This window comes from Pleurodeles waltl, chromosome 9 (assembly GCF_031143425.1).
Source record: "Pleurodeles waltl isolate 20211129_DDA chromosome 9, aPleWal1.hap1.20221129, whole genome shotgun sequence".
In the NCBI taxonomy this organism is placed as follows: domain Eukaryota; kingdom Metazoa; phylum Chordata; class Amphibia; order Caudata; family Salamandridae; genus Pleurodeles; species Pleurodeles waltl.
In genome coordinates, this window is record NC_090448.1 from 974,265,788 (window position 1) to 974,286,199 (window position 20,412).

At 42.5% G+C, this 20,412-nt stretch overlaps 2 protein-coding genes across 2 annotated transcripts in view; one reads left to right on the forward strand and one right to left on the reverse strand.

Moving 5' to 3' along the window:
• Positions 1 to 18,773, reverse strand: part of SAMD15 (sterile alpha motif domain containing 15) — a 41,004-nt gene extending 22,231 nt beyond the window's left edge. The window contains exon 1 of the mRNA XM_069208412.1: positions 18,638 to 18,773. Within this exon, the coding sequence (XP_069064513.1) occupies positions 18,638 to 18,736 (99 nt within the window). The 5' untranslated portion in view covers positions 18,737 to 18,773. The remainder of the gene's footprint in view (positions 1 to 18,637) is intronic.
• Positions 18,774 to 19,015: 242 nt separating this feature from the next.
• Positions 19,016 to 20,412, forward strand: part of TMED8 (transmembrane p24 trafficking protein family member 8) — an 84,383-nt gene continuing 82,986 nt past the window's right edge. Inside the window, exons 1-2 of the mRNA XM_069207652.1 lie at positions 19,016 to 19,033; positions 19,390 to 19,546. Coding sequence (XP_069063753.1) covers positions 19,016 to 19,033; positions 19,390 to 19,546 — 175 coding nt within the window. The remainder of the gene's footprint in view (positions 19,034 to 19,389; positions 19,547 to 20,412) is intronic.

A 20,412-nucleotide genomic window follows, 5' to 3' on the forward strand; every position in this document is an offset into this window, starting at 1 on the left:
CTTGGTCCCCCATTTTCAGCGTGGTCTGTGGATTTCGTTGGGATCCTGTTATTGACTTTTATTGACTGTTATTGTTGAATTTTGTTCAGCATTCGCAAAGAAAGAGGAAGTGCTTTATCCTCGTTAGTTTATATACACAGTGTCGGTCTCGATGGTTGTGACGTTATCCATTGAATGCTGGGATATGTTTTTGTTTTGGTTACTCTCTTGTGATTGGCTGCTGTGGTAATTAAAGCATAGAGAGAGAAGCATAATCCTCGCCTCCGTGTCCTTAATAGAATTGAAAATTCTTGACGCGAAAGCTAGAATTTTTTTTATTTATATGTACGGTTGTCTGCTTTTTGTAGCTAACTCTCCTCACCACAATGTCAGTTTTTTCCCACTTGAAAAGTTAAGGGTGAAATACTTGAATTAATTTCCGACACTAGCGGTCTTATTCCATTCCATTGTTTTTAGCCTGTCCTTGCCATTACAAACTGGGACCGACCGTATACTAATCAGACTTGATCCCATCACAGAAGGGACAGCCCGGACTGAACTGTTAGGGATGGTCCCCTCTGAACAGGAACACAAGCAACCATCAATCACGGTTGGCCCTGTTGTGATGTGCAGCGTGGGTCCTGTGGCACAGACAAACTAAAAATGATGAAACGAAATGTACCGGCACATCTCAAGAAACCCGTAATACTTTTAAGTGGAGAGTACCAGCACTTCTCAGAAACAAGCATGTACTCTGGCACAGAGAACCTGCACTTTATTTTTTCCATTTCAAGCACTGGCCGAGAGTAATTATAAGTGGCTAAGGTTAATTCAAGTTAAGGCTTTTTTGGTTAGTCCTGGTCTTTACTGGCAAGGTGAGCCAAAAAAAAAAAAAGAACACAAGGGCTTGGATTGTGGCTCATTGCAATTACCATTGACTGAGAATAATTCAAGCATTCCAATCATCCGTTCTGGGGTTTTCACAGTGAGTAGGGTCAGGAGCAGATGGAATTAATTTTTGGTCAGTTGTTTTACTACATAAGATGCGGGCCAAGTCACCGTGATATCATCAGTGTATGAACTGCTTCCATAATCCAGCTGGTCAGAGGATCCCGGGGCACGGATACAAAGCCCCAGGGTCCTTGAATTCATAGCCTCAATGAGGTGCTCGAATATGTCTACCTCCTTTCCGTTCTTTTTTTCCTATTGAACAAAAATGACATGTTTTAATTAGAGGAGGTTAATATCTAAAAGAAGGACAATGACGTAGACCCATATCTTTGACACAGGATCCCATTTCCAGTTGGGTCCCTGGCAAACTACTGAAGTGAAGTATGATGATGGTCTAACATGTCAATAAAGTATAGTTCCTTGAACTAGCTCCTTCCACCTGGCTTAGACCAATACATCAGTAAGGCCCAGTGGCAGTCCACAAGGTGTGTGAGAGATTGGACGTTTTGTCAGCCTAACTAGAATAGCTTCTCACAGAGCCTAGAGCATGGGTACTAACAAACATTTGCCCAGAGGCCACAAAGTATGGTCTGTTGTGTGACCAAGGGCCGCACTGATGCCAGCAGGGTGGTTGTAGGGGGTCCTGGTGGGTCAGGGAATGTGTAAGGTGGTTGTAGGGGAAGCAAAACATCTAGTGGCTGAATTCCGCAATGTGGAACCACAAAACCTGGGATCAATCTCATCTTTCACCTTAATCAAACGGTGTGATCCTAGCCAATTTTTTTCACTTTGCTTCTTTTTTCATCATTATGACATATAAGAGGAATTCGAAATACATAAGTTCTGAATGTGTGCTGTACAAAACCTTTTCCTGTGTTTGATTATAATGTTGTTCAGATGTATTATAAACCTAGACCTAGGTGCAAATGACAACTGATTTTCCACTTAGTGCACTATTAGCATTGTTGTCAGGGTGGGGTGGGGAAGTTTTAATGTTTCTAAAGTCATGTTTGAAAACTATCACTTAAAAAAATACATCTCAGTGTAGTGGTATGGCAAAACTCTTCTGCACGTTAATGAAATACACTATTTTAAAAGAAATGTAATCCTATATTTACACGTTTGTCATAATATGTCTTTAAAAATAAATGTGTTCCTAAAGTTAAGTGGCATGGGACACCACCATAGTTACTTCATAAATTCAGATAGCCTGCAAATTAATACTTGCCGTTTCTTTAACATTTTTTAGGCTGAGCGTGCAAGCGCTATGGCCTGTTGTAATCTATCTGTGGGCTTTTAACCAAGAGGTTTGCCACTACTAGTAGCTGGGCAGTCAAGAGGCCAAATTGCAGACAGCCAAAAGTTGTACCATGTCTGCCGGACCTGGAAGTGCTATTAAAGTCTGGATACACTGTACCCAAGGGACACTAGCCTCCACCTAAGGAATTTGCCCCAAACGTGGTGTGGACTGACCAGCAGCCCAGCATCAGCTTGCCTGCTCCTGCAACATAGAGGACTTCGAGGAACCCCGATATCTGTAGCCAAGTTCACCCCACTTCACACATGACTGAGGAGCAACCACAAAGAGACCCCCATCGATTGTACCACAAACAGTGCATCCTTTGAGCATCTTTTTGCCCTTATCCCTCAACATCAGGACCGATCCACCAATGTATATGTTGGTAGTCCAGTAAAGTTTGGATCTTGCTTTTTAAAAATGCACTGGGTGCCAGGAAACTGTCCAAAGTATCCTTCCTGGCCCCCTGGTTCTCTGTCCTGCTGGACTGGGTAGCCCAAGTCAGGCTTTTCAAAAGTTTACAACGTTTTGTTGGCCAATGCATGTTTGTGGTTGATATAAAAGTTATGTATTACTTCTAAAAGTCCTATCTACGTAACCCTCAGAAGGATTTTAATGATTAAGATCTCTCAAAAGTCATAAAAGTATAATTCATATTAATAAATTGTTGTCCTATTTCTATTGTGTTGTGTGACTTTCTTATTTCATAGTTTGGTGCTAAAGGCTTTACACATAGTTATTTTGCCAAGCCTTACTGCTTGCAGCCCCAGCTACCCAGAGTTGAGCTTAAGGTTAAGTAAACAAGCCTGACTGGACCCAAGATAGTGTGAGTGCACTACACAATAAGGCCACACTGCCATATCATATAGTATACCCAAATCCTCACAATTACAATATTGAAAATACATGTCACCATCCGTGAATATTAGGTGGAAAGACATTTAGAATTTAGACCACTGTGCCTGTCATGATGTCAGGGACCTGGCCAAAGAGGGCATGAAAGAGCTGTAATTAGATCATAAATTCAAAGCTGTTCCAAACTGGGGCCATCAAAATACGTCTGGCCCGGGCCCCCCAAAATCCTTAAGATGTCCCTCCTGTTGAGGACCTCATTTCACTATGAACCCACTGGATAATTTAAAATGGCTTTCCTAAAAAGCGGGTAAGCCCCAAAACTAAGTGACTCAGACCGGGATGGCAGTCTGTCAAAGGAGGTGTAAAGGATTTTCACCTAAGTGAGTATTTAGTACCTCATACATGTTGGATGGATGTCATGGTGAGATTACTAGAGTAGGGCTGGAGGTCTTACACCTGAATTCATGAATAACCAGAGGGTATAAAAGGCATAAACCACCTAATGTTAGAACCACAATATATTAATGTTCAATCATTCATAAGATACAGGGAATGGGTTCCCTCTTCCAGGGTGATGAAATACATAAATAATTGGCTTTGAAGAAGGTCAGAGCATAACCCAGAGCTGAGTACCTCAGAGCAGAGGTCAAGGGTAGGGTAGTAAGCCAAAATGATTAGCTACATATCCAAGTATTTACCTGATCTCAAGAAGGCATTGAGCAAGCTTCAGCATTCATGCCCAATGCATGGTATGTGATCTCTCAGATCCTCACTCTAAGATTACAGAAATGGTGAAGGATGGATCTTCCTTAGGTGTTTAAATGGGCACAAAAGTTCCAAGTGGTCTGATCCAATGCCAGGTGGCAGATAGACCAAGGAGTGAAAGCAACCGTCAAACAAGTAGTCCAAATGTTGTCACCTCAGAGACCCTATAATCTCTTTCCTGGAGCAGGACCAGTTTGTTCTAACCAACCATGGACCCAAACCACTTGCTCCCATCTGCTTCAGAAAACATTCTCCACTTAGCTCACAAGTTGCATCTCATGAAAGAATTACCACTCTCCGCTTTAAGATTGTCTGGCAAAAAAAGATCAAATGGCACAGACGTGTGAAAAAGAATATCTTTCTCACTCTGTTCCACATCGAGTCTCATGAAGATGCTTAAAGACACCATCGCACCATGCACGCCTAGTACTTTGTTCAGCTACAAGAATACTTTTTGGCTAGAATGACAAGGCTCAAGTCAGTAAAGAACTGGAATCTATTTGTTTACTTATGAACAGATGCCTGAAAGGCGGATTCTCCACTTTCTCCAGCACCACCATCACCATACCTAACCAGGATACGGTCCTTACCAAGTTTTTTTAGAGAAGCATGCATGCTTTTAAAACCATCGTTGGTGTTCCACTTCCTGCTTTCCCTTCAGCTCTCTAAGAATCTTCTTCTGCAAGTGAGGGAGCACGAACTGTCAATGGGACACCAAGGACTCGAAGATGAGTGCTGCATCCCAGTTTATCTACCATATCAATCCTCACCTCTATCTATACCATAATGTCAACAGCACAAGTCTTAAAGGAATATGATCCTCCAATGTGTCAGCCTATCCCTTAGTCTGATCATTCAATTTCTGGACCCAGACAGAGGTTTGTGTCTGCACCTCTGCAGGCACACAAGTTTTAGGGTGTCTGCTTTCCCTTCTACAGCCTTTAGAGCAGTCTATGTGGTCTTGATCTTAGTCTTGAGGTCTGCATGTTTTGGAGCTGAGCAGGTTCCTCTTAACTCTAGCCATCTCAGCATCCTCAGGAAAGCCTTCTGCTGTATCGTTTTGGATGTATTACTGTGTTGCCCAGCAAGGCTTAAAAAAACGTTTTGTTAGTTTTCTGCTTCTCTGCCAATGCCCCTAACTGCAAACAAGTGATGAAATTGAAGGAATACGCTTGAAAGCTATATGACTACTCAATGTTTAGCTTTTAGAGGGCAGTGGACAAGAAGGGTGTTTTCTCCATAGCAATGTCTGCTTTTGTAGGTATTACTGAAAGATGAGAGAGAAGGTCAGATTATGCAACTGTTCATAAAGGAATAAGGAATGGGTTCTTGGTCTTCTTTTTATAAGACGTGCAAACTAAGCCCGAGCCCTTGCCTCTGGTTCCCAAAGTAATCACTGAAAGACTTCTACATTTTAGATAGCACAATCCTATCCTGTAGGCAGAGAGGATGAGGGAATAATGTACTGCTGCTGTTCCCTGGCTTTACAGCAGCTGAAACGCTGAAACGAAGAAGCTGCTTCGACGCTGCCAAAATGATACTGTACATAAAATATTTGATGCTGTACCTGACCAGACCTGAGGTCATTGAAAATGGGAAGACCTGGCACGAGAAGAGTTTTGGGTGTGGCTGCAATAGTTGAACACTGCTTTACATCATGGCAATAAAGATTCCAAGTGTGTATTGCGAGCATCTGGAGAAACACAAAGGTTTTGTCATGCTATTAAGCTGAAGGTTAGAGATATACCATTGTCTATGTGTAAGGGTGTATCAGAATGGTTAAAGCAAACATGTAATGATGGTATCATTAAGACCATTAGGTCATCTTTATGGCTAACCCCAGTTGTCGCTGCATCCAAGAAAAGTGGAGAGGTGAGACTCTGCATCTGTTTAAGAGCCCTGCACAAAAATATAGTGGATTGCTTCTCATTACCCAAGGTTTATGAGTTAATAGCAACTCTGCATGGTGCCCACATATTTAGCTATTTTGACTTAAGTAGTGCATATCATTAAATTTATCACTTGCAATCAATCACCAAAGAGTAAACATATCTTAACAGTTGTAGAAAAGCATGATGACCTATGACTCTTTCACAAAACTCTTATCATCATTGAACTAACTAGGGATGTGCTCATTGTTACTTGTCTGTTTGGGCTTGATATGCTACGTTTTAACCTTGTGATTGGCTGGGGAACCATTAGCCAGTAGTTCATTGGCTGTCCTCCCTTATCTGGAGTATGCACGATTTCCTGGCACAGAATTTGACTCTTGCATGTACCTTCCTTTTGTCAACAGGCTCTGTACTGCCCTCAGTTACCTGAGCCGACTGGAAGAATCAGGCCGCAATCTGTGTAACCTTCACTGAAGAGAGGCATATGTTTGACTTGGTGCTACATATGCCCCTGCAGCAGTTTTAGTTGTGTCCTCTAGTGCCAAGTCACTAGTCACACAGAGCTTTGGAGTTAGTGACAGAGGCCGCAGTAAGGGCTAGTACCGGTTGATTGGCACTTGGTACAGCATCAGCAAGCTAGTAATCACCCAGATAGCCGCAGAGGTCGGGCGCAGTAATAGAGAAGGCTCTAACGACTCGTCATGCAGTTAAAGGATTTTTAGACTAATGGTAGTAAGTGATGGCACAATGGGGGCATTCATGGGATTATGTTGGTCATTAATAGCATTATATTAGCCCTTACATAATGGTAGCAATTCCAGGCATACTCGGAATACCCACGGTTTGATGGAACTCTCTTCTTTCAGACTACAGAATTGGCTACAATGGAGACGATTCCTAATATATTCTGAGCATCTTTTAAACAAAGACACCCACCCTTGACACAATGCTGGTCCTGGTATAGTGGTATTAATTGTTGGCAAAATATGAAAAGTGTAGGCATGTTGGTCCTCATAACTAACGGTAGTCCCTATATCGTGATGGCAAGTGTGCATATTCATTCACATGCACTGTTATGTTGATACAATACTTGACATGCTGTGGAGCCAAAGTCCTTTGAGTCTTACTCTGAAGATTTCAAGCCATGTCCAATGCCCTGTAGGCATCTCTAACAAGACCCATTTATCCATTCTTTCATGTGCTCGCTTCTCAACTTACCCATTCACTCGTCCATGAAATCATTCATTCATCTGTCCAAGAATCCATCCATGTGCCCGTTTATCCACCCGTTTCAGCTCTCATACATCCATTCTTCCAACAACTGATTAACTCCTGCATTCATCTACTGGCCTGCACCACTAGTTTCAAGAGGTTGGAGTAGCCTGGGGACAGGGGAACGACGTTTCCAAGCTTTATCAGTTTGATCAAAAAAGTTCCCATCCGTGTTATTTAAAAAAACAATCACTTCTGAACGGTTTAGTTGCTGCGAGTTGAAAGGGGAGAAGGGTCTCCTTTACTGTGAAGTGGGAGAAAGGAGCGGCAGATTAAGAAGAAACAATCCTTCTGTCCAGTTGAATGCTACCAGAAAGAAATGTAAACATGTGCAGTTGGTCAATTTGCCAGTCTGAGGGCTGCTTGGGGGCCAGTATCGGTTTTATTTGATTGACAGAATCTTGAATTTGTCCTTTTAAAGGGAAACCATAAAAAGGTTTGCACTAGCTATAATCATTCCATTACTAAGACATAATTACATAACACTTGAAAGCACTGTAAACATTTAAACAACTTGTTTGCACATTTTGCGACACCCTGTGTGGAACCTATCGTACTGTCTATAGTGCATGTTTTAAACTAATGATTCACTTAGTCCACTGTGCATTCTTTCACAGGCTTGTACCTCATAGCACTATAAATACATGTCACTATTGCCCACAGGCAATGACCAGGATTCAAATATGTGTTGTCTAGGTACACACACGGATATCTGATGTGATTGCATTAACCAACTGGACTGTCTTACTAGAAAATGCATTTCCCATAGATGAATACAAGTTACATTTATTTTCAATTTGAAGTGAGTGACTTATAATTCATATTCAGCTACCTGTATGTCACAGGCTAACAAAATGTCAATAGAATATTGTGTTCTTGTAGCTACGTCTCTGACCCCCACCCGACACTTGCTGGTCAGGCCCCAATTTTATGTCAAGAGCGGAGGCTCCTATTATGCTTACTTTTCCTGCTTTCATTTCAATAGCAGGTGCAGTCAAGAACGTTAACCAATCCCAGATGGTTAGCAGAACAAGCTACCAATGGAAACAAAGAGCTGCAAATGACCAATCAAAACACAATACACATAAAGAAATACCAAACTTGACTGCAAGCAGCTCTCTTTTCTTGCTGCTCGCAGTCAAGATAAGAATATCTTTCTTTCCGATGTGAATTCTTTATGTGTATTAACTTATTTATTTAGTGATCCTCCTCCTCCCCATCCTCCTCCTCCTGCTATATTTAGACTTTGTTCCTTCATTGGTCTTCTCCAGGCACAGTTTCCACCTCACAGAAGCTTGCATCACCTCAGGAGGCACGGCCTTTCTGCCTCTTCATACCGGTTGCCAGGATTTTTTTCCTCTGTTACACGCCCCTTAACCCTGGGTCCTCCCCCTTCAGTTTTAACCCCGTTTTTTGCCAGTTTGGAGTTTCTCCTGCAATTACAATGGATTTTTCCTTGTTTTTTTGAGGAAAATAATGAGGATTTCTCCAATAATTTGAACAAATGTATTCAATCCTCAGTGAAAAGGCAGTTTCTGCCCCTATGTCTAAAATTTCTAAACAGTTGGAAAATACTGTCTCATCCTGTTTATCACAATCTCATTTGGCCCTATCTGCGGGGGAAAGCAGAAAGCGCAAAGCCACGGAGGCTTCTCAAGATATTCAGACTAATGTATCCTCTGGGCTTTTGACTAGTGAGACTGCCTCACACAGGACAGAGGATGAAGTTCCTCACAGGCCTCCTAGTAAGGAGGGGAAAAATTTGGGCTCTAAGACTAAAGCGAAAACAAAACATGTACTCTCAGCTCACAAGATTGTGATTTATAATATAAAAGATACAGATGATGACATGGATGACATAGATTCTGATAAAGATACGGATAATACCAGCAATTCCGATTTTTGGATTGGTCCTCCTACCAAAAGCATAAATTGTTGGCGTCAGAAGACCCTCTATCCTCCATTCCTATTCTGGACGCTGAAGGGAATCCCATGTTCGATCCCAAACTAATTCACCATCCTAATTCCACGGAATGGCTTCCTTCTGAGCATGTTGCAGAATATAGTATGGCCAAGCTACGCCTTCCGCTAGATAAACAAGCGCGGGCCAAACTTCGCTCTGAATGTCCCAGACCTTCTCTCCCACTCCATATTACTTCTACCCCCTCCATCGATTCTTCCATGATTACCTTCTTCTCCAAGTTTGGAAAAGACCAGCGTAAAGGGGTTCATAGGGCTTGGTCAGTCTGTCAAGACAAATTATTGGAAATTGTGGGTCCTTTAGCTCGCATTTTTGTTATTGGCAGAATGCGCCAGGTTAAACAATGACTCAGTTGATCCTGGAGAACTTTCACTTTGGATTCAGCAAGCTTTCTGTTTACTTGGGAATGCAAATTCCGCTATGACTCACAAGAGATGTAAGGGTCTTCTTCTCAAATTGGACTCTAAACTTGCTAACCCTGCTGTTATGGACCCAGGCCCCAAAGCTGACAGTTTATTATTCGGTGATTCCTTTATCAAGGAATTAAGTAAATATGTCACAACCTTTGTGTCACTGAATAAAGCACAACTATCTCTCAAAAACGTTTTTAATGCCCAGGTTTTTACCAGGGCCGGTAGAGGAAGGAGTTGCTTTACCAGCCGTTACGCCAGATACCAAGGCTACAGAGGCTCCTATAACTATATATATCCCAACAAGATTTCTGACCTCAATTCTACTCTCAAAGATCCAGAGGCAGAAATCAACGTAATACCAAAACCTAGCCACCCTCAGGTAAGCCCACATTCTGGCCATCTTTCAGTAGGGGGTTGTCTAAAATTATTTTTCCACAGGTGGAAGGATATTACTTCAGACCCTTGGGTCCTCAACACAGTCCAAGGTTATTCCATAGAATTTTCCAACACCCCTTTTCAAATGTCTTTTCCTCCTCCTCTAAAATTCTCCACAGACATGTCAGCTCTGATTTCCTCAGAAATCCAGACCCTTCTTCACAAACACGCCATTCAGTCTTCTCAGCTTCATCAGTCAGGATTTTTAAGTTCCATTTTTCTAGTTGTTAGGAAAAACAAATAAATCAGACCAGTTATAAACCTCAAACAATTCAACCAATTTGCTGTCTATCGCCACTTCAAAATAGAGACGATTCTGCATCTCAGAGACTCTCTTCTATTGAACGATTGGATGGTTCGTCTAGACCTTCAAGACACTTATCTGACTGTGCCTATTCACCATGCTCATAGAAAATGTCTTCAGTTTCAATGGAAACACCAAACCTATCAATTCACTGGTCTTCCGATCAGGCTTTCTTCAGCCCCTGGTCGCTCACCTCAGGGCACAAGGTTACAGATTGATCATTTACCTAGATGACATCCTTTTCATGCATCAAAATGTGAACAATCTTCTCAATCAGCTTTCTTACACATCTTCTCTTCTGTCGGACTTGGGTTTCATAATCAACACCTCAAAATCTGTCCTAGTTCCCTCCCAATCCAAAGAGTTTCTAGGATTTCTCGTAAATTCCTCTCAAGGCACCCTTCAAATACCAGAATCTAAAATAAAATCCATAAAATCAGAAATAATCCACTCTTTACGGCAGACTTCTCTCTCCCTAAGGTCTCTTGCAAGGATTGTAGGTCTTCTTTCCTCTTCGATTCAAGCGATCTTCCCAGGTCCCCTTCATTATCGCGCTCTCCAAAGATTGAAGATCCAACATCTGCGCAAGGGTCTTGCTTATTCAGACTCTATCCTCCTCGATCAAGAATCCCATACAGAACTTCAATGGTGGTTAGGCCACCTAGAAGCTTGGAACGGCAGGACTATCTTTGCATCAGCCCCAGATCTTGTATTAGAATCCGATGCAAGCCTAACAGGTTGGGGCGCAAGGTGTAGTCAAATATCGACTGGAGGCACATGGACTCCACAGGAGTTTTCATTGCACATCAATTGTGACCAGATCCTCAAGCTTTAGCAACAGATGCTTTTCTCCAAGATTGGTCAAACTCAACACATTATGCCTTCCCTCCATTCATCATGATCAACAGAGTTCTCACCCAAGTACGTCGTCAGAGGGCAACCGTAGTTCTAGTAGTCACATTTTGGCAGTCCCAAGTCTGGTTCCCTCCACTCCTCGAATTAATCAATGGATTCCCCAGTCCTCCTCCCCTCTTTTCCCACCCTCCCTTTCAACCCCAAGATCTTCCCCACAATCTGATTCTCAACAAATCTCTCCTTCTGTCAGCCTGGAAGGTTACAGGTCTTCAATTTCCTATCCAGGAATGAATTTTGATCGAAGATTCAGCCTATATCAACAACTCTTGGTACATCTAAAGCATACAATTCCACATGGTCAATTTGGTCCATCTGGTGTTTGAGAAAATCTAGTAATCCCTTTTTTAGCAGATATCAGCTTAATAGCTAATTTTCTTGCTTCTTAGGATAGTTCTGGAAAATCTTACAGGACTATCAACCTCTATCGTTCAGCTATCTCTTTACATCACCCCTTCATCAACGGTAAGCCTGTTGGCGAACATCCTCACATTTGCCGTCTATTAATGGGAGTAAAATTTTCCAATCCTCCTCAACCCAGGTATAGTGTTTCGTGAGATGTTAACCTTGTTTTACAAATGTTTTTATTTTGGCAGGATAATGACCTGTTGTCTCTCAAAATGCTTTCTGCTAAATTGAAAATGTTATTGTGTTTAGTTTCTATCAAACGTCTTTCAGATGTCAGAGCTCTTGATATATCTGCTCGCCATTTTACTCTTACAGGTGTTCTTAACGTTTCAAGACGTACTAAAACCAATATCTCTTCTGTGTTCTACCCTTTCTTCCCCAATTATCCAAAATTATGTGTTGGTAACTGTTTAAAGGTTTATGAACAAAAGACTATTGATCTCAGAAGGTCTTCGGCCACCCAACTTTTAATTTCCTTTAGGAAACCCCAAAAGCCAGTTTCTTCCCCCACCTTAGCTCTTTGGGTCAAATGGATTATGTCCCTTGCTGGAATTGATACGTCCATATTTGGAGCCCATTCCTCCCGGGGTGCAATGGCGTCCACAGCCTTCTGGGCGGGTTCTCGTCTGGAAGACATTCTGAGATCAGCTGATTGGTCAAATTATGTTACCTTTCGTACTTTCTATTGTAAACCTATTAATACTGCATCTTCAGTGGTAACTGATATGCTTTAAACAAGCTTAATAGGAGCCTCCGGTCTTGACATAAAATGTAGATTTTCCAAATAAATTATGATGGAAAGTATTAATTTTATTAAAGACACAGAGGTGAGTATTTTCCCACTGCTCGTCTACTATAATTATGTTTATTCTTCCCTCCCTTTAGTCTCTACAAATGCTACGCCGACTTCCTCATAACAAGCCTCTTCGATCATCATCCATCATGGGACAGGATTTTTCTCCTCCAGTTCTGCCCAAGGATTCTTTCCATCTTCCTTTTCACAAGACTGATATTGTATTATAATTGGATTGGATCCAAGATCGGTTCTCTTTCATTTTAGCTGCTTGTATAATTGCTTGTATATTTCCTATTTTTAAATCTTATTCATGACTTTCTCACAGAAGAAAAGAGGGCTGCTTGCAATCAAGTTTGGTATTTCTTTACAAACATTGCGTTTTGATTGGTCATTTGTAACTCTGTTTCCCATTGGTAGCTTGTTCTGCTAACCATCTGGGATTGGTTAACGTTCTTGACTGCAGCTGCTATTAAAATTAAAACAGGAAAAGTAAGCATAATACTCTACTCCGTGTCTTTAATAAAATTAAGACTTTCCATCATAATGTAGATTTTCCAAGTATTTTATGATGGAAAGTCTTAATTTTATTAAAGACACGGAGGCGAGTATTATGCTTTCTTTTCCTGCTTTATTTTAATAGCAGCCAAGAGAAACAGACCAATCCCAGGGCTTGCGAAACACGCAGCCAATGGGAGTTAAGAGAAATAACGTTAACCAATCAGTATATTATATCATGTAAGAAATACCAATCCTGACTGCAGGCAGCCCTTTTTTCAGTTGCGAGACAGTCAAGAAAAGGATTTGAATAAAGGTACAATACAACAAATTAAACATATTGCCAGGATTAGAGCAAAAAAGTATTGAATTCTGTCCAGGATAGGAGAGTAGGACGGCTTGACAGGGTGATGGATGCAGAAATCCGAGTTCGATGGAAATTGCGGTGAATGGATACTGCGAGGAGAATCGGCCTCCGTTGAATTAGGTTGAAGCGGATGTTGGAGCGTTGGTAGTAACTAGAAGGGGTGGGAAAGAACAAAGTTAGTGCAAAAAGCGGTGGGATAATACTCGCCTCTGTGTCTTTAATAAAATTAAGACTTTCCATCATAAAATACTTGGAAAATCTACATTTTATGACAAGACCGGAGGCTCCTATTATGCTTGTTTAAAGCATGTTAACTACTACAGAAGTTGCTGTACTAACAGGTTTACAATAAAATGTGCGAAAGGTAGAATCATTTGACCAATCTGCTGATCTTAGAATATCTTCCAAGCGTGAACCAACCCAAAAGGCTTTTGACGCCATGGCCCCTCTAGCAGAATGGGCACCAAATTTTGAGGTATCGATACCCGCTAGGGACATCACCCATTTGACCCAACGAGCTAAGGTAGGGGAAGATACAAGTTTATGGGGTTTCCTGAAGGAAATTAAGAGCTGAGAAGCGGAAGATCGGCCGTTTTCTGTTCATAAACTTTTAAACAGTTTCCCACACAGAGTTTCGGGTGATTTGGAAAGAAGGGATAGAAAACAAAAGTAATATTGGTTTTGGTACGACGAGAAACATTGAACAGAACACCAGTAGGAGTGAAGTGACGAGCCGAGATATCTTGGGCTTTGACATCAGACAGACGTTTGATAGACACAAGACAAAGTAACATTGTTAGCTTAGCTGAAAGCATTTTCAAAGATAAGGAGTCGTTATCCTGCCATGAAACAAACATTTGTAGAACGAGGTTCACGTCCCATAAAGTGGAATATATGGAAATTGGGGGATTGGAGAATTTTACTCCTTTCAATAGACGACAAATAATAGGATGTTCTCCTACAGGTTTTCCATTTATAAACAGGTGATGTAGACATATAGCTGATCTATATAGATTGATGGTTCTGTATGATTTGCCGGCCCTAGCTTGGGAAGCAAGAAAATTAGCAATTAGAGTTAGATCTGCTGAAAAGGGATCACATGCTTTTCCCAAACACCAGCTAGACCATATGGATCAAGCTGATTTGTAAGCCTTGGAAGTGCCTGGGGCCCAGGAATTGTTGATGTAGGTTGAAGCCTCAAGTGAAATTCCTGGATAAGATGAGGAAGACCTGAAACTTTCCAGGCGGTTAGGAGAAGGGTTTTGTTGAGAATGAGTTTGTGAGGGAGACCTTGTGGATTGAGAAGTAGGGAGGGAAAGGAGGGTAGAAGTATGGGGAAGTCGATGGCTAATTCTAGGAGAGTGGGATACCACACTTGGGCTTGCCACAACGGGACTACTAAAACTAATATGGCTTTTTGACGTCGAAGATGGGTGAGGACTCTGTTTATCATTATAAAAGGAGGGAATGCGAAGTTTATGGCAAGATTCCATTGCTGAAGAAATGCATCGGTCGCCAAGGCATGAGGATCTGGTCTCCAGCTGAAGAAACAAGGAAGTTGAGCATTCAAACGGGATGCGAAGAGATCTATATGGAAGGGACCCCATTTGCGATGAATAGAGTTGAAGACTGAAGAGTGAAGCTTCCATTCGCTGTAATCAGAAAGATGGCGAGAATACCAGTCTGCATCTGAGTTGAGAGAACCTGGCAAGTATTCTGCTTGAACTGACATTTTTCGATGAAGGCAGAATTCCCAAAAGCTTTTTGCTAGTTCTGCTAGGGGTTTGGACTTGGTGCCGCCGAGGTGATTAATGTATTTTACCGCTGTGAGATTGTCCATACGAAGGAGAACGAAACAAGAGACTCTGTTTTTGGTGAAGGTTTTTATTGCAAAGGAGCCTGCAAGCATCTCTAAATAGTTGATGTGCAATGAAGACTCCTGTCGAGACCATGTGCCTCCAGTCGATATCTGTCCACACCTTGCGCCCCAGCCTGTTAGACTTGCGTTGGATTCTAATACAAGATCTGGGGCTGAGGCAAAGATGGTCCTGCCATTCCAGGCTTCGAGATGATCGAGCCACCATTGGAGTTCTGCACGGGATTCGAGGTCGAGGGGGATGAAATCTGAATAAGCAAGACCTTTGCGCAAGTGTCAGATTTTCAATCTTTGGAGCGCCCGATAGTGCAGGGGGCCTGGGAAAATTGCCTGAATCGAGGAAGAAAGAAGACCTACAATCCTTTCAAGAGACCTGAGGGAGAGAGAAGTCTGCTGTAAAGATAGGGTTATCTCGGTTTTGATACTTTTTATTTTTGAGGCCGGGAGTTGTAGGAGGCCTTAAGAGGAACTGATTAGGAATCCTAGGAATTCCATTGTCTGTGACGGGATAAACATCGATTTCTCGTTGTTGATTAGGAAGCCTAGATCTGACAGGAGTGAGATTGTGAAAGATAGTTGAGATCGGAGTGTAGAAATGTCTTGATGCATAAGAAGAATATCGTCCAGATAGATTATCAGTCTGAAACCCTGAGATCGGAGAAGAGCTACAATAGGTTTCATTAACTTGGTGAAGCACCAGGGGGCCGAAGAAAGACCGAAGGGTAGGCAAGTGAACTGATAGGTGTGATAGTTCCATTGGAATTGAAGAAACTTTCTGTGGGAGTGATGTATAGGGACTGTTAAGTAAGCGTCTTGAAGACCTAGACGAACCATCCAGTCGTTGAGGAGAAGGGAATCTCTTAGATGGAGAATCGTTTCCATCTTGAAGTGTCTGTAGACAACAAACTGATTGAATTGCCCGAGATTGATGACGGGTCTTATTTTCTTGTTTTTTCTGATTACTAGAAAGAGGGGGCTTATAAAGCCTGAGTGAAGGGGACGAGCTGGTTGGATAGCACGTTTTTGAAGAAGTTCTTGGATTTCTGAATTGATAAGATTTGACATTTCTTCTGAAAATCTGAGGGGAAGAAGGGGGGATGGTTGAAAGGGAGTTTCGTAAGTTCTATTAAATAGCCTTTGACAGTATTGAGAACCCAGGGGTCTGAGGTAATTTCTTTCCATTTGTGGAGAAATTTTTTTAGATGACCCCCTATAGAAAGATGGCCAGAAAGTTGGCTTACCTGAGTTATTATAGGACCTGCGTTGGTTCCTTCCTCTGAACCCTCTGGAACGCTGGGGGTAGAATTGTGGACGAAAGTCCTGCTGCTGTTGTTGGTAATTATAGGAGCCTCTGAAGCCTTGGTTCCTGAAGGACCGGCCGGTGGAGCGGCTTCTTCCTCTACCGGCCCTGGCAAAAACCTGTGAGTTAAATACCTTTTTGATTGACTGTTGGGCTTTGTCCAGTGAGGCGAAGGTGGTGACGTATTTACTGAGTTCTTTGATAAAATTATCTCCAAAGAGTAAACCATCAGCTTTAGCACCTGGATCCATAGCTGCTAAATTTGCAAGTTTAGGATCTAGTTTGAGCAGTAGACTTTTCCGACGCTCGTGCGTCATGGCTGAGTTTGCGTTACCCAACAGACAAAAGGCTCTCTGGATCCAGAGGGACAGTTCTTCAGGATCAATGGATTCATCATTGATTCTAGCGGATTCTGCTAGGTCAAAAATGCGGGATAAGGGACCGACCAAATCAAGGACTTTATCCTGACACAGGGCCCAGGCTCTGTCCACCCCTTTACGGGGATCTTTCCCAAATTTGGAGAAAAAGGTTAGAAGGGACGGATCTATAGACGGAGTAGCAGTAATGTGTAAGGGAAGGGAGGGTCTGGGACATTCTGAGCGAAGCTTAGCTCGTACTTGTTTGTCTAGAGGAAGACGTAATTTTGCAAGAATGTAACTTGCAACATGGTCAGAAGGTAACCATTCAGTGGAATTGGGATGGTGAATTAGACCAGGATCAAACATGGGGTTACCATCTGAATCTAATAGAGGGGCGTGGGATTGTTCAGATGGTGTTGACTTAGATTTTTTTTTTGGGGGGGGGGACCAATCCAAAAGTTTGAGGTGTTGTCGTCCTCATTGTCAGAGGAAGAATCATTGATGTCACCATCATCATCAGTGTCTCTAATGTCCGCAATCACGATTTTATGGGTCTTAGACACATTTTTTGATTTAGATTTACTTTTAGTACCCATAACTTTGTTCCCCTCCTTAGTAGGAGGCCTTTGAGGAACTTCGTCCTCCATCCTGTGTGAGCTTGACTCACCATCCGTTAGCGCAGATGAGGCGTTAGCCTGATTAGAAGAAGCCTCCGAGGCTTTGCGCTTTCTGATTTCCCCCGCAGAATGGGCCACTTGTGATTGGGACAAACAGGATGATACTGTAGATTGAATTTGTTTAGAAATCTTTCCCATAGAAGCAGAAACTGCTTTCTAAACTGAAGATTGAATAAAGTTATTTAAATTATAGGAGAAATTCTCTTCAGAATCATCATTTTCTGTGAAGAAATCTGAAAAATCCATTTTGCTAAAAGGAAGAGGCAAAAAACTGGTAAGTAAGGGGTTAACTAAGAAGGGCAGTCTCTGGGGATAAGAGGCGAGTGACTTACCAAAAAGACAGGAGATAAACGCTGTAACTCGAGGCCAAGATTCACTGTAATGTAAATAGAATAGACGCCGTGCAGAGGAGCTCCGAGGGAACATGAAGAAATGTGTTAAACACTGCAGACAGCCACAATAAGACGAGCGCTTCAGAAGGAATGCGCTCTGGAATGTGAAAAATGAGCATTTGAAGCTCGTGTCGGCCGGCGTTCAAAATAGAACGTTCACGGCGACGCAAGGGGAATGGGGAATGGGGACGCTGCAGGCGGCCGTTCTCTCCGCACGTGAGAGGAAAAAGGCTAAAAAATAGCCGAATAGATAAGAACGAGCGCGCATTCAGGGTCATAGCATCAATAAAGGTATAAGTTACACGTAAAGTAGTAAAAACCACATGTAAAATACGATAAAATTACAATAAACTTAACGAAATGTATGGAGCAACGAAAGATATACTTATCTTGACTACGAGCAGCAAGAAAAGAGGGCTGCCTGCAGTCAGGATTGGTATATCTTACATGATATAATACACTGATTGGTTAACTTTATTTCTCTTAACTCCCATTGGCTGCGTGTTTCGCAAGCCCTGGGATTGGTCTGTTTCTCTTGGCTGCTATTAAAATAAAGCAGGAAAAGAAAGCATAATAGGAGCCTCCGGTCTTGTCATAAAATTTATTTGGAAAATCTACATTGTACTCAGGCTAATTTTCCCATCCTTTTCTTTATTTGCTTCGACTGCTAACTTACACACATCGCAGTTCGCGAAGAAGCACTTCGCGTGTTAAAAGAGGCAGGCTTTTAGGTTTTGTCAATAGTTATTTTCTTTGCATTACGTTTGCAGTACTCCATTACCAAAGAAAACCCAGTACCAGTTTAGAAAGTAAGAGAGTAAACCATAGCTTGATACAACACTCTCAACAAGAGTGCGGATATTTAAAGTCTCTAATGTGAACCCTTTCTACGCTACGCTTTCGTCCTTTACCTGATATTGTGGAAAGCCGCAGCGTTCGATCCAGGCCGCTACGTCCTCGCAACTCCATCGAAGACAATCCGGAGCCCTGCAGTCCACCACTAGCGCCATCTTTCAGCGTCCACCGTCGGCATGGCAACGCGCATTTCCAGGCACTTTGCGTGGTGCTAGTTCGGTTTCGCTCTTGAAGTGATATCGGCGGCCATAGCGGAGTGTCACCTCGTTACGTAATGTAATAGGGAGTTACAAGAAAGCACATAGTTTTAAGTAAAGGTATGTTTTCCGATTGCTCACGACTCAATTACATGTTTGCAACCGATGAAACACGCAGTTATCTTTAAATGTGGATTTGGCATGTGGCTTGGGCATTTGTCCTGGTATATGCAACGCATGATTAAGTACAATGTGGTAAGTAAAATATAATCTGCTTCAATACTGTATTCGAGCAGGACCGCCATTCCACATCCACACTCCCCGCCCCCATAATTTTCCCTTTGACGTCAAAATAATAGCACAAGTAAAAAACTTTGCTGATCTTTAATTAGTTGACGACTTAAGTGCCGGCAAAACAAAGCAGCACGCTTCATCGAATGATTTGGCCAAAATGCGAATTCCAAGTGCTATTAGATGGCCTCCGTAGATTCAGACGGACTTGATTCACCATCGAAAATCGTTTCCCATCATTGCAACGTATTTCACAAGATTGGAAGGTTGGGCTGTCTAGTGTTGTAGTGACAACTGACGAGACTTGTTCCCATTCCAAGAAGGCCGCTGCTTATCGCGCCTACTTTTTCCGGAGATTACCGAAGTCTCTTCCTTCCTTCTGTCGTTCTCCGGAAATTACCGAAGCGCTGCAAGCACAGATATCGCAGACGTTGACAGCAGTAGGATCGCAACCCGAGACGTTCGTTACCTGCGGAAGTAAGGTTCTGGGGCCTAGAGAGTTGTAGCAAATACCGGGAGAGGCAAAAGAGTCAGCTTTTTTTGCAGACAGTAGGACTCAATCCGCCTTAAGGGGAGAGAAAGGTGTTTTTTGGTGGTGGTGAGTGGGGCACTACCCGGGGTAGAATAGTGAAGGGGAGAGCAGTGTATGTTGCAGGATGTAACCTCCATCTAGAAATTGACACTGCTAGCACAGAGACCCGTCCGAGGACTGGGGGCGTCAACACCGCCGAACACCAAGGACACAGTGAGCCCTAAAACCGAGCCCCTCCCACCAACCCCCACGAAGAACCAGTGAGAAGCCTACTAATAAGTAAGATACATTTATTTTACTATGGATGTTGCATGGAGCCGTGTAAAGGCTGGGTTTAATCTCGGCAGACCTACTCAACATTTCACCCTTAAGGAATAGAAATCTGGGTTCTATTGAGCTAAGTGATAATAAGTGATTCTACTGAGCTAAGTGATAATAATACTTACTTCATGGAAAGTGACCCTTTTTTAGCCCTTTCAGGTTTTTGAATGTTCTCTCTTGCAGCAGACGGGATTGTATGTGGTCATTGCCCATGTTCTCTGCACTGTCCCCTGGCATCCGGCCCGGTTCAAAGACTCTGGATCTAGGAGAATCATGGGTGGGCCATGAAGTAGGCTGCAGGAACGGGCAAAATGCTAACTTTTTATCCTTCCACTCGTGCATTTTCAATATTGGGTGCTTGTCTCCTCGCTCGTGTGATGCTGTCGCTCCCAGTGTGCCAATCCAGCGGTGACTATTTAGCCACGGCATGGTCCTACAGTCTGTTTAGACGTCTGACTGTTGTGAAATAAAATTGGTAAAGGATCAAATG